Source organism: Haematobia irritans, chromosome 3, assembly GCF_050003625.1.
Source record: "Haematobia irritans isolate KBUSLIRL chromosome 3, ASM5000362v1, whole genome shotgun sequence".
In the NCBI taxonomy this organism is placed as follows: Eukaryota; Metazoa; Arthropoda; class Insecta; order Diptera; family Muscidae; genus Haematobia; species Haematobia irritans.
In genome coordinates, this window is record NC_134399.1 from 119,502,261 (window position 1) to 119,514,680 (window position 12,420).

At 31.7% G+C, this 12,420-nt stretch overlaps 1 protein-coding gene across 1 annotated transcript in view; it reads right to left on the reverse strand.

The window, feature by feature from the left end:
- LOC142229248 (nose resistant to fluoxetine protein 6-like) overlaps window positions 1–6,828 on the reverse strand; it is an 84,615-nt gene extending 77,787 nt beyond the window's left edge. Inside the window, exon 1 of the mRNA XM_075299786.1 lies at window positions 6,227–6,828. Within this exon, the coding sequence (XP_075155901.1) occupies window positions 6,227–6,485 (259 nt within the window). The 5' untranslated portion in view covers window positions 6,486–6,828. The remainder of the gene's footprint in view (window positions 1–6,226) is intronic.
- Window positions 6,829–12,420: the final 5,592 nt, after the last annotated feature.

A 12,420-nucleotide genomic window follows, 5' to 3' on the forward strand; every position in this document is an offset into this window, starting at 1 on the left:
TCGTTGAAACGAAGTGTATTTGGAAGAAAAGTATATACTTTTTGTGATAAATGTTTATTCTTTTCCAGGATGTAAAAACAATTTCATAAAGACCAACTCAAAAAAGAATTTTTTCTGGCTAATTTCATTTTCCCTCACATCTTTCTCACTTCCACGAAGTTTTCTGTAATACAAACAATGTAGAAGAAATTATACGATTTTATAAATTTTAAATTTTTTTTTTACCTTTCGCCTGGGTGGAGAATCGAACCGCGGACCATGCAATTTGTAAGCCAACACGCTATCCACTGAGCTATGTAGCCGTTATTGTCATCAATAGACAATTACCCATATAAGTTATATTTATATAGCATAGCTTGCGGCGGAAGCTACATCTAAATCTGAACCGATTTCAACTCCCTATGCGTCTAAATCGGGCGAAGGATATATATGGGAGCTATATCTAAATCTGAACCGATTTCAATAACACTTGGCATACTTGATTACAGTACTAATTATTCTCCGTGTGCAAAATTTCAACCAAATTGGTGTAAAACTCTGGCTTCTGGGGCCATATAAGTGCATATCGGGCGAATGTTATATATGGGAGCTATATCTAAATCTGAACCGATTTCAACCTAATTTGGCACGCATAGCAACAATGCTAATTCTACTCTGTGCAAAATTTCAACTAAATCGGAGTTAAAAATTGGCCTCTGTGGTCATATGAGTGTAAATCGGGCGAAAGCTATATATGGGAGATATATCTAAATCTGAACCGATTTCAACCAAATTTGGCACGCATAACTACAATGCTAATTCTACTCTCTGTGCAAAATTTCAACTAAATCGGAGTTAAAAATTGGCCTCTGTGGTCATATGAGCGTAAATGGGGCGAAAGCTATATATGGGAGATATATCCAAATCTGAACCGATTTCAACCAAATTTGGCACGCATAGTAACAATGCTAATTCTACTCCCTATGCAAAATTTCAACTAAATCGGAGCAAAAAATTGACCTCTGTGGGCAAATGACTGTAAATCGGGCGAAAGCTATATATGGGAGCTATATCTAAATCTGAACCGATTTGGCTGATATTTTGCAAGTTTTTCGAGACTCATAAAATATTCGGATGTACGGAATTTCAGGAAGATTGGTTAATATACACGCCAATTATGACCAGATCGGTGAAAAATATATATGGCAGCTATATCTAAATCTGAACCGATTTTTTCCAAAATCAATAGGGATCGTCTTTGAGCCGAAACAGGACCCTATAACAAATTTTAGGACAATCGGACTAAAATTGCGAGCTGTACTTTGCACACAAAAATACACCAACAGACAGACAGACAGACAGACGGACATCGCTAAATCGACTCAGAATTTAATTCTAAGCCGATCCGTATACTAAAAGGTTGGTCTATGATTACTCCTTCTTGGCGTTACATACAAATGCACAAACTTATACCCTGTACCACAGTAGTGATGAAGGGTATAAAATGAATAAGCAAAATTCGATATAAGAGATATATGTTCCGGCATTAAGTATCTACAATCATGCCATAAAGAAACTGTCTTTTTTACCATAATAAATTGACGTAAACATCTGTGGATCCAAGTCAACTTATTTTTGTATGAAATGAAAATGATTGCACATTCCCCCTGTATGGTACGTAAATACCAAATTCATTATTATTCCAATAAAAATATTTGGATATGGTGTTGCATTAATGAAGTTACAATCTATGTGTTTTTTATTAAATTAAATCCATAATCCATAATAATTCTAGCACGTGAATTTTGGGAATTTATTTATACTGTTTAATAGAAACCGTATTTGTTGATGTTATTAAACTGTAGACAATTTTTTATCTATCACATTCAAAAATATTGCCTAAAATGTTGTATTTATTTAACTGACGTATTAATATTACAAGAAATAAACGTATTTGTATACATGATAGATGCCATGAAAGAATATTTACAAAGAAAAAATTCCATGGTTAAGCTAATGCCAAATTTAACTTATTTTTATTGCAAATAATTATTTGTTTGTATGGTAATTAAAATTCATTATACTTTTCGAAATTTTCCACTGCTTTTAATGGAATCTTATTTTTGTTAAGTATATTTCAAACATTTTATGAACTAAACGTTGATATAATAAGTTTCAATGACCGTTCACATAAGACCAATATAAACTAACGCAAAAGAAAATTTTCGTACGATTGCCAAAAATTGTAAGAATGAACTACTGTATGGTTAAAATGGTCATGATTTGGCGCCAAAGATTTTTTCTTTCTTTTTAGTTAATTTTCTCTTCTATGATTAAATTTTTCTGATTTTAACAACGCTTTGTGGAAATCTCAAAATGTGGAGGACAATTTAGTTCGATTTTCGCACGAGTTAGTTTATTCTTTCTATAAAACAATTTACTATTTTTCAGTGTATTTAAACTAATGCTAAATTTAACTTATTTTTGTTGTGCAAAAATATTATATGTCTCAAAAATTTCATGAACTACAACTTTAAAGCACTTCCAAAAATGTCCTCCCAAAGATTTTTTTATTTTAACTACACTGGAAGTTCTTTTAATTCAATTTTTTATAACTCGTTTTTTTCATATTTTTAATAGGTAGTTTTAACTTTTTTGTTTCAAATAAATTAAAAGCTGAGTAAGAATTAATAAACGGGAAGAAGTTATTATACCCTCCACCATAGGATATTAACTTTGTCATTCCGGTTGTAACACATCGAAATATTAATCTAAGACCCCATAAAGTATATATATTCTGGGTCGTGGTAAAATTCTGAGTCGATCTGAGCATGTCCGTCCGTCCGTCTGTCGAAATCACGCTAACTTCCGAACGAAACAAGTTCTTGATGTAGGTCGGATGGTATTGCAAAAGGGCCATATCGGTCCACTTTTACGTATAGCCCCCATATAAACGGACCCCCAAATTTGGCTTGCGAGGCCTCTAGAAGAAGCAAATTTCATCCGATCCGTCTGAAATTTGGTACATGGTGTTAGTATATGGTGTCTAACAACCATGCCAAAATTGGTTCACATCGGTCCATAATTATATATAGCCCCCATATAAACCGATCCCCCGATTTGGCTTGCGGAGCCCCTAAGAGAAGCAAATTTCATCCGATCCGGCTGAAATTTGGTACATGGTGTTGGTATATGGTCTCTAACAACCATGCAAAAATTGATTCACGTCGGTCCATACTTATATATAGCCCCCATATAAACCGATCCCCCGATTTGGCTTGCGGAGCTTCTAAGAGAAGCAAATTTCATCCGATCCAGCTGAAATTTGATACATGGTGTTGATATATAGTCTCTAATAACCATGCAAAAATTGGTCCATATCGGTCCATGATTATATATAGCCCCCATAAAAACCGTTCTCCAGATTTGACCTCCGGAGCCTCTTGGAGGAGCAAAATTCATCCAATCCGGTTCAAATCTGGAACGTGGTGTTAGTATATGGTCTCTAATATCCATGCAAAAATTGGTCGGTTCACAATTATATATAGCCCCCATATAAACCTATCCCCAGATTTGGCTTGCGAAGCCTCTAAGAGAAGCATATTTCATCCGATCCGGTTGAAATTTGGAACATGGTGTTAGTATATTGTCTCTAACAACCGTGCCAGAATTGGTCCATATCGATGCATAATTATATATAGCCCCCATATAAACCATTCTCCAGATTTGACCTCCTCCCTCTTGGAGGAGCAAAATTCATTCGATCCGGTTCAATTCGATTGTGGATGGCAGTGTTTAGAAGATGTTTCTACGCAACCCATGGTGGAGGGTACATAAGCTTCGGCCTGGCCGAACTTACGGCCGTTATACTTGTTAAATTTTTGTCGATAAAAATGCTAAATCCATTCTAGAAAAATTGTGAATATTTGAAAATATTTGAGGTCAAACGTTTCAGACAATTATTCCCAGCAAAAAAAAAATTGGAAGTTGTTCCACAAACATTTCTTTTAAAGCGCATACCGGAATCCCCCACCTCCGATGCAGTCCTTTTGGACAAGTCCACAAACATTTCTTTTAAAGCGCATCCCAGAGTCCCCCATCAAGGTTTTTCCACTTCCTATGCAGTCCTTTTAGACAAGTCCACAAACATTTCTTTAAAAGCGCATCTCGGGATTTCACATCCGATACAATCCTTTTGGACAAGTCTTAGAAAGTACGGAATTTGGCCGTTTTATGTGAAAAAAATCCATAAAAAAAGTAAAAAAATAATTTAAAAAAATGAAAAAATCATCCCCACTGGGATTTTAAGCTGTGCCGTTTGACTTTTTCACTTCCATGGAAGTTCTTTTGAGAAGGTTATGCAAATTACGATCATTTTTAAATTTTGTTGATTTTTATTGAAAAAAATATATTTATACAAAAATTTATGCCAAAAAAAAATAAAATAAAAACGATGTATAACATAAAAACTAATTTTTAACAAAAATACTTAATTAAAAAATTGCCTCTGAGATTTGAACCAACGTTCTTTATTTTTTCATTCATAATAAGAAAGAATATCTCAGGAAGTAGTTAGAATGTCATGCCGTGGTGTCATATTAGGTTCATATCACAAACATTTGAATAAACGTTTTGATGCATCGTGTTCAATGGCGTTTGTGGCTGAGTGTGCTAAGGCGTGTTGGAAGCGAAGAAGTTTTTCAATTTGTAAAAATTAGATCATCAGAAAATAAAAGTGTGAAAAAATACGGATAAAAATAAAAAGTGAAATTGGAAACAAATGTTTGTTTTTTTTTAGTTTTTTAAATTTCATTATCCAAATGAACTTCCAAGGCACAACTTCTAAAGCAATGCATAGGATCCAAAAATGAAGTATGACAAGCCCATGTAAAATTCATTGGAGATGATCCAGGTTTGCACTACTTCCGGATCACAAATTGGGGATCCAAACTACTTTTTGGAATTAGAATGCATTAAAAATCATAAAAAAAATTATAAAAATTATTTATTTGGCAAAATATCACAAAATTTTTTAATGCACATCTAAAACACTGAATTCAGATCACACACTAAAATGTGATTCAAATTCAGTGCAACGTCTGTTGAAATGGTGGACATCCGTCCTATGACAAATTCATCGCCTCTGCGCCAATTTTGCATCACTTACGGATCCAAAAATAACATTTTCCCTACTAACATATTTTGGCGACGCTTGTTTTGCTGGGGTTCTATTTTTATTTCTTTTAGTTAATTTCTTCTATGAATTGCAGTTAAAAATTATACACTCAAAAAAAGTTTATTTGATTCTGAAGATTTTGACCCCCCTTATGGATGTTGGTATTGATTCCGAGTCAAAGCTGCGACTTCTTTAAATCCAGGATCACTAAAATTAAAATTGGGATACAGATCTAATTTATTGAATTTTCATTCTCTTTCCCCGGTATATTATCCAAATTATAATGGATACTTCAAAGTAATACATGTTTTCTCAATTAAAAAAAAATTAAACCAAAGATTCTAAATCCTCAAAATAAGTCTTAGCCTATATTTTTAGGAAATATTTTTTTTTTCTGTTGTTTAAGAAAATTTTATATTTTGAAGGAAGAAATTAAGTTAAAAATGGTTGAAATGTCTTTAGTGCTATATGAAATTCAAGATAGACACAATTTAAGGAAAATTCACTAATTTCAGAAACTTCGTTCATTAGTTTCTGAAATTAATTAATTTAAGTAAATGATTAAATTTAAGTAAACTTCACCCATTTTAGGAAAATATAAACTATTTTGAAATTTAGTAAAATTGTGTGCTTCATTTGTACTTTTTCTCAGTTTTAGTTCACGTCATTAAAGTAAGCAAAAAATATTAAAATAAGAAACATTTTCTCACATTTAGAAAAATTAAATTAAATCGTCTATAAAAATTTCGTTGATAAGGTGTCCATATGTTTTCTTATAAGAAACTTTTTCTCATATCCAATAATTGTGTATAAATGTTGTGATTTTATCTTTTTTCCTTATATCCGAACGAAATTTTAGACAAACGAAGTTTTCATTTCTTATAAAGTATTCTCTTTGAGAGACATTAAACCCGAAATTATGACAAACTATTAAACGATTGTCTAGTAAATTTTTTTTGGCTGTTTTTCAAGAAAAATTTTAACGGCAAAAGTAATCTTTGCTTAACTAAATTTGATTCCCCAGAAAAGGCGTATTTGTGGAATTTTATCTTATTTCCTCTCTATACTTACTGGATACAGCCCATTGTGCATTATTTAAAATTCCCTGTAGTGTTGCATTTAAATCACTTCGACAATTGTCATCCTTTATAAATTCTAAACTATCAGCAAACAGTTTTAATTCATATGGTGTCAAATACGTTGATGACATTGCAGCAAGGGAAGATTTTTCTTCCGGATCAGTTAGGAAAACAGGATCTGAGTTTGAAGAAGTAATCAACACAAAAAATAGACTGGCATATATTACCAAATAATTTCGAAATTTTGGCATTGTTACAATTTTTTCTTTTTGTATTTATCAGTAATGATATGTAATGCACACCGTGTATTCGTTTTGGATTTTCTTTAAGTTAATTAATCACTCGAAATTATAAATTGTTAAACTTGTAAACACCTCAAAATTAAATGCATTGATTGTGTATCGCACTTTTACAGAAATATCTATACACTTTTTGGCTGTTTGTAATATTATTTTTGTTTTTCAATTTGCTTTTTTTTTTGCAAATAACGGATCTATATAATTGATGTTATTCAAAAAAAATGTCGTTTGAATTTCTACATAAGTTTTTATTTTTACAGTTTGCCGTTTCCGCCACCGTTCACGGTGATATTTGAAATTCAACTGTTCTCATTTTTTCGCTTAGTTAAATACCATATTATTGTTCTGCTAATGGTGCCGGTGTCGCTTAATCATTTGAATAAACATGTTTAATATTCTGGATTTGCAACATGTTGTGTTGCTTAGTTTCTGTTCAATTCAATATTATTGTTGCCAGACATTCGATCTTTGCAAAAAAATATATTGTGGCAACATGTATCAAATATTTGTTAGGGTTGTCATTTTGGTTCGATCGGACCAAAAAAATTATTAATTTTTAAATTTGGTCCGATGGTCGGACCAAATGGAATTTGGTTGATTTTGGTCCATTTTCGTCAAAACTATTCAAAAATTTTGTATAGGAAGAAAATTTTGTAAAAATTTTTTATTGAAATAAAATTTTGACAGAATTTTCTATAGAAATAACATTTTGACAAATTTTTCTATAGAAATACAATTTTGACAACATTTTCTATAGAAATAAAATTTTGACAACATTTTATATTGAAATAAAATTTTGACAAATTTTTTCTATAGAAATAAAATTTTAACAAATTTTTTTTATAGAAATAAAATTTTGACAAAATTTTCTATAGAAATAAAATTTTAACAAAATTTTCTATAGAAATAAAATTTTAACAAAATTTTCTATAGAAATAAAATTTTAACAAAATTTTCTATAGAAATAAAATTTTAACAAAATTTTCTATAGAAATAAAATTTTAACAAAATTTTCTATAGAAATAAAATTTTAGTAATAAAATTTGAATAGTAATAAAATTTGGACAAAATTAGTATGATAGAAATAAAAATTTGACTAAATTTTCTATCGAAGTAAAATTTTGGACAAATTTTAACTTTTAAATGATATTAATTTAATTTGGAAAAATGGTCCGCTGGTACGAATTTTGGTCCAATTTTGGAAAAATGTTGGGCCAAAATAAAAATTCATTGTGGCAACGCTGTTCGTAAATGTAATTTATATACACCCAAAAAAAACCCTTTATGAACTACAACTTAGCAAAAAATTTATATCTCTGGAATTAAGTTCAAAAAAGGAATTAAGTTCAAATCAATCGAATTATACACAAATTAGTAATACAGTAATAATCCTAAGATTTTGACCTTCCTTTAAGGATTTTGGTATTGATTCCGGGCGAAAGATGCGGCTTCTTTAAAATAAAGACATTCTGTAGGAACCTCCCTGGCTTTAAATCTGGGATCGATAAAATTAAAATTGAATACAGATCTCATTCATCGAATTTTTATTCTCTGTTTGCGATATATTAATAAAGGTATTCATGTACAAACAAATTCGAGTTTCAAAATCCAAATTATGCCAAGTACTTCAAAGTAAAAACTGTTTTCTTAATGCTAAAAAACTTTAAACCAAACATGCAAATCCCTAAAATAAATCTTAGCCTATATTTGAAGCATTTTTATCTTATATTTAAATATGCAATATGTCAGTTGAGTTAAAGACGATTTCTTTACATTTAAAAATGTTTTTCTTTATTTTAAGTAACATTTGCCTTACTTCAAAGATCTACAAATTCAACAGAGGGATGCAAAATTTCAAGATTTGTGTCCTAAATTTAATGAAAAAAAAATTGATACAAGTACTATAAAGTTTCTTTTAATTAAAATGTTATTATTATTATTATTAGTTTTTGTTTGATTTTTGGTCGACCTTTTTGTTAGAATTATAAATTAATGGTTCTTCAAGCTCGAGGTCTTTTTAAAATATTTTATTTATTATTCCCAATATTTCGCGATTACGACATTGAATCGCTTCCTCAGGGGTCTACAATAGATTTATAGAAATTACATTAATAAAAATATTATTTTGAAGAATTTTGTACTTAGCATTGCGTAAATTTCGAGTCCTAAAATTTAAGTTGCATAATCTTCAATATTAGGTCAATATTTTTTTCAGTGTAGTTAAACTAACGATAAATTTAAGTTATTTTTATATGCAAAAAAAAATATTTGTTTATAGTTAAATTATATTATTGTTTGCGAAATTTTTCAAAGCCCAATGAAATTTTTCTTTATTTAAGTAAAGTTAAATTGGTTAAATTGTAAGGGCCGATGTTGAATGTGAACCACACCTCAACGCCACGTTTTTTCCGAATTTTATTTGACATTTCTCTATTTCAGTCTTACTCAATTGGTACCATGGACGTCGTGAATGGGCAGAATGGTTCCAAGAAATGGCAACAGTGGATGATCAATTTTCGAAATCATCTTCAGTGATGAGGCACATTTTCACCTCAGTGGATTCGTCAATAAACAGAATTGCCGCATTTGGGCGAATGAGAATCCAAGACTGATTATCGAAAAACCGATGCACCCACAAAGAGTGACTGTTTGGTGCGGTTTATGGGCTGGCAGCATCATCGGGCCGTATTTTTTTCCAAAATGAGGCCGGTCAGACAGTTACTGTGAATGGTGTTCGCTATCGTGAGATGATAACGAACTTTTTATGGCCCGAAATGGATGATATGGATCTGGACGATATGTGGTTTCAGCAGGACGGTGCCACTTGCCACACAGCTAACGAAACAATGGATCTTTTGCACAACAAATTCAATGGCCGTGTTATCTCACGTAATGGCGATGTCAATTGGCCGCCAAGATCATGTGATTTGACACCGTTGGACTCTTTTCTTTGGGGTTATTTGAAATAAAAGGTGTACGTCGATAAACCAGCAACTAAAGGATGAGATAATTCGGAACATTAACGGCATAGAACCTCCATTATGCCTCAGCGTCATCGAAAATTTGGACCATCGGATGAAGGTGTGCCACCGAGGTCGCGGCGCCCATTTGGCCGATATTTTGTTCCATACATAATTGAGTAATACCGATATATCATAATAAAATAAAATTACAATAATTTCCTAAATAGTTTGTGTTTTATTCAAAATCAACATCGGCCATTGAAATTTTAACCACACTTTATGTCTCAAACGTTTTATGAACTAAACGTGGGTATAAAGTTTAATGACCGTGCACATAAGTTCCTATAAAACAGTTTACTTTTTTCGGTGTATGGTTAAAGCGGCAATGTCGAATATCCATGGATAGAAGCTTATGCTTTGTATTTGGTGAGACCAGTTGGGTGCAGTGTATTAAGATCTGTACACTACCAAGTGAAACGATCCTGTTACAATTTTTTCGGAATAAGTTCTCAAGTGTTCAGCAATGCTCAAATTAGTTTGGCCGTCTGAAGAATAATTTTTCTTGGGGATTTTTAATTTCAAAAATACCTTTTGTGCACTGAAAAAAAAAAAGATTTTCAAAGATTTTGTCTTTACTTTGGTATTGATTCCGAGTCAAAGAAGCGAAGAATTGAAGTAAGGATACTTTTAAGATTCTCTTTTAAATTTGAGTTTTGCGTATTTGATTCTAGGAAACAAATTTTAATTCACTTATTTTTCAGCTTTTTTCTTCATGTGCTATCAAAGTCATTTAAAGCTCTTGTTAACGACACCTAATTACCAAATTGAGACTCGACTTCACGCTGAAATAATGCTATGTTTCAAGTAAACTTAATCTTTAAAGTAAAGTATTGAAAAACATGTTCTTTTTTGAACGCTTTTAAAGAACATCTTCAAAATAATTTTGAGCCTTTTTTAAGTTGTAGTTGATGTAAAAAATTATTTCTGTCAACTTTAATTTTCTTCAATCACTTATGGTGCGCACTTTTTTATACCCACCACCATAGAATGGTGACGGGGTATAATAAGTTTGTCATTCCGTTTGTAACGCATCGAAATATCGATTTCCGACTATATAAAGTATATATATTCTTGATCAGGGAGAAATTCTAAGACGATATAAGCATGTCCGTCTGTCTGTCTGTCTGTCTGGCTATCTGTTGTAATCACGCTACAGCATTCAATAATGGAGCTATCGTCCTGAAATTTGGCACAGAATCGTCTTTTGTCTGCGCGCAGGTCAAGTTCGAAGATGGGCTATATCGGGCCATGTTTTGGTATAGCCCCCATATAAACCGACCTCCCGATTTGGGGTCTTTCGCTTATAGAAACCGTAGTTTTCATCCAATTTGCGCGAAATTGAAAATCTAGAGATATTTTGGGACCTTGAAGAGGTGTGCCAAAAATGGTGAGTGTCGGTCCATGTGGTGGGTATTTAAGGTTCGGCCGGGCCGAACATAACTCTGCTTTTACTTGTTGCAGTTTGTCCGGAAAATGTACTTTTCAGGTTCTTTTCTAAAAAAAAAAAAAAGACAAAAGTGCGAAAAGGCTTCAAATTCTGTTGTAAAAAAATGCGGGCATTTTCGGCACTGCCGACAAATGAGAGTGATGCGATTGCCCTGTTTGCTCCTTTGAATTTTTTTCTGTCCGCTGAAATGATAGCATCTTTTTAAGTTGCTGGCAACATTTAAAAAATCCCCATTCTGTACAGACAAAATGAAGGCAAAACACTTTTTTCAGAAAAGAAAACACCATTAGTATATTTAAAATTGCTTAATTTCGTTGCATTTTTTCAAAGCAGACATGTTGCTGCAACATTTAACATATACATATAGGGATGCCATCTTAAAATCATTCGGTGTACCAGAAATTACCACAAACCGAAAACAATAAAGATCGTCAAGGATGAGAAAACAGCATATTTTAATTATTTATTATAAACAAAAATACTAAAGTTCGTAAAACAATTTGAAAAATGTATTAGATATAATTATTTTTTTCACTTGTTAAAGAAAATTTTGTAGTTTGAAGGAAAAAAATTGCAAGAATGTGTTTAGTGCCATACGGATGTCAAGATGGGCGCATTTGTAGTAAAATTTACAAATTTAAAGAAATAATGAACTATTTTGTGAGAAGTATAAATTTAGAAGTACACATTTTTTATGCTTCATGTGTGTATAATTTTTTCCCGTTTTTTAATTCATTTAACTATGTTAAAGTACACAAACAAACATAACAATTCCATGAACTAAACTAAAGTTAAATTGGCTTTAGTGAAATAGAGGTTTCACTTTTTTTAGTGTACTTTTGTGAATTTTTGTAATTTATAAAGTTTTAAAAAGTAATTTTAAATAAAATATTCATAAAACATTTTGTCTTATCTGCCTTTTAAATGTATATACATCTTCTATATTATATTATATATATATAAAATTCAATCTATGTTTGTTTATTTGTTTGTTTGTTTGTATGTTCCGAGTTGGCTCCGAAACGTCTGAACCGATTTACTTGAAACTTTCAGAGATCGTAGGGGGCGTTCATGTGGTGAAAATAGGGTGCCTCATTTTTTGACACCTGGTCGCAGAGGAGGACCTCCCCTTTGTCGGACTTTTTGAAAATTGGACCAAAGTTGACCGATTTGCTTAAAATTTTCATTAAAGGTTGGGGTTGGCATCTAGACAAAGATCCGCTACTTTATATTTCGATATTTGGTGGCGAAGGGGGACCTCCCCCTTGTTCGACTTTTTTTTAAAGTACAGTGAAAAAACTAAAATTCTCTAAATTATCTGAGATTTACAGAGAACATGCGGTGAGGTTATGGAATTAATATGGGGTACCTCCCCCTTGCCCTACTTTTTGAAACTTGGAACAATATTATGCGATTT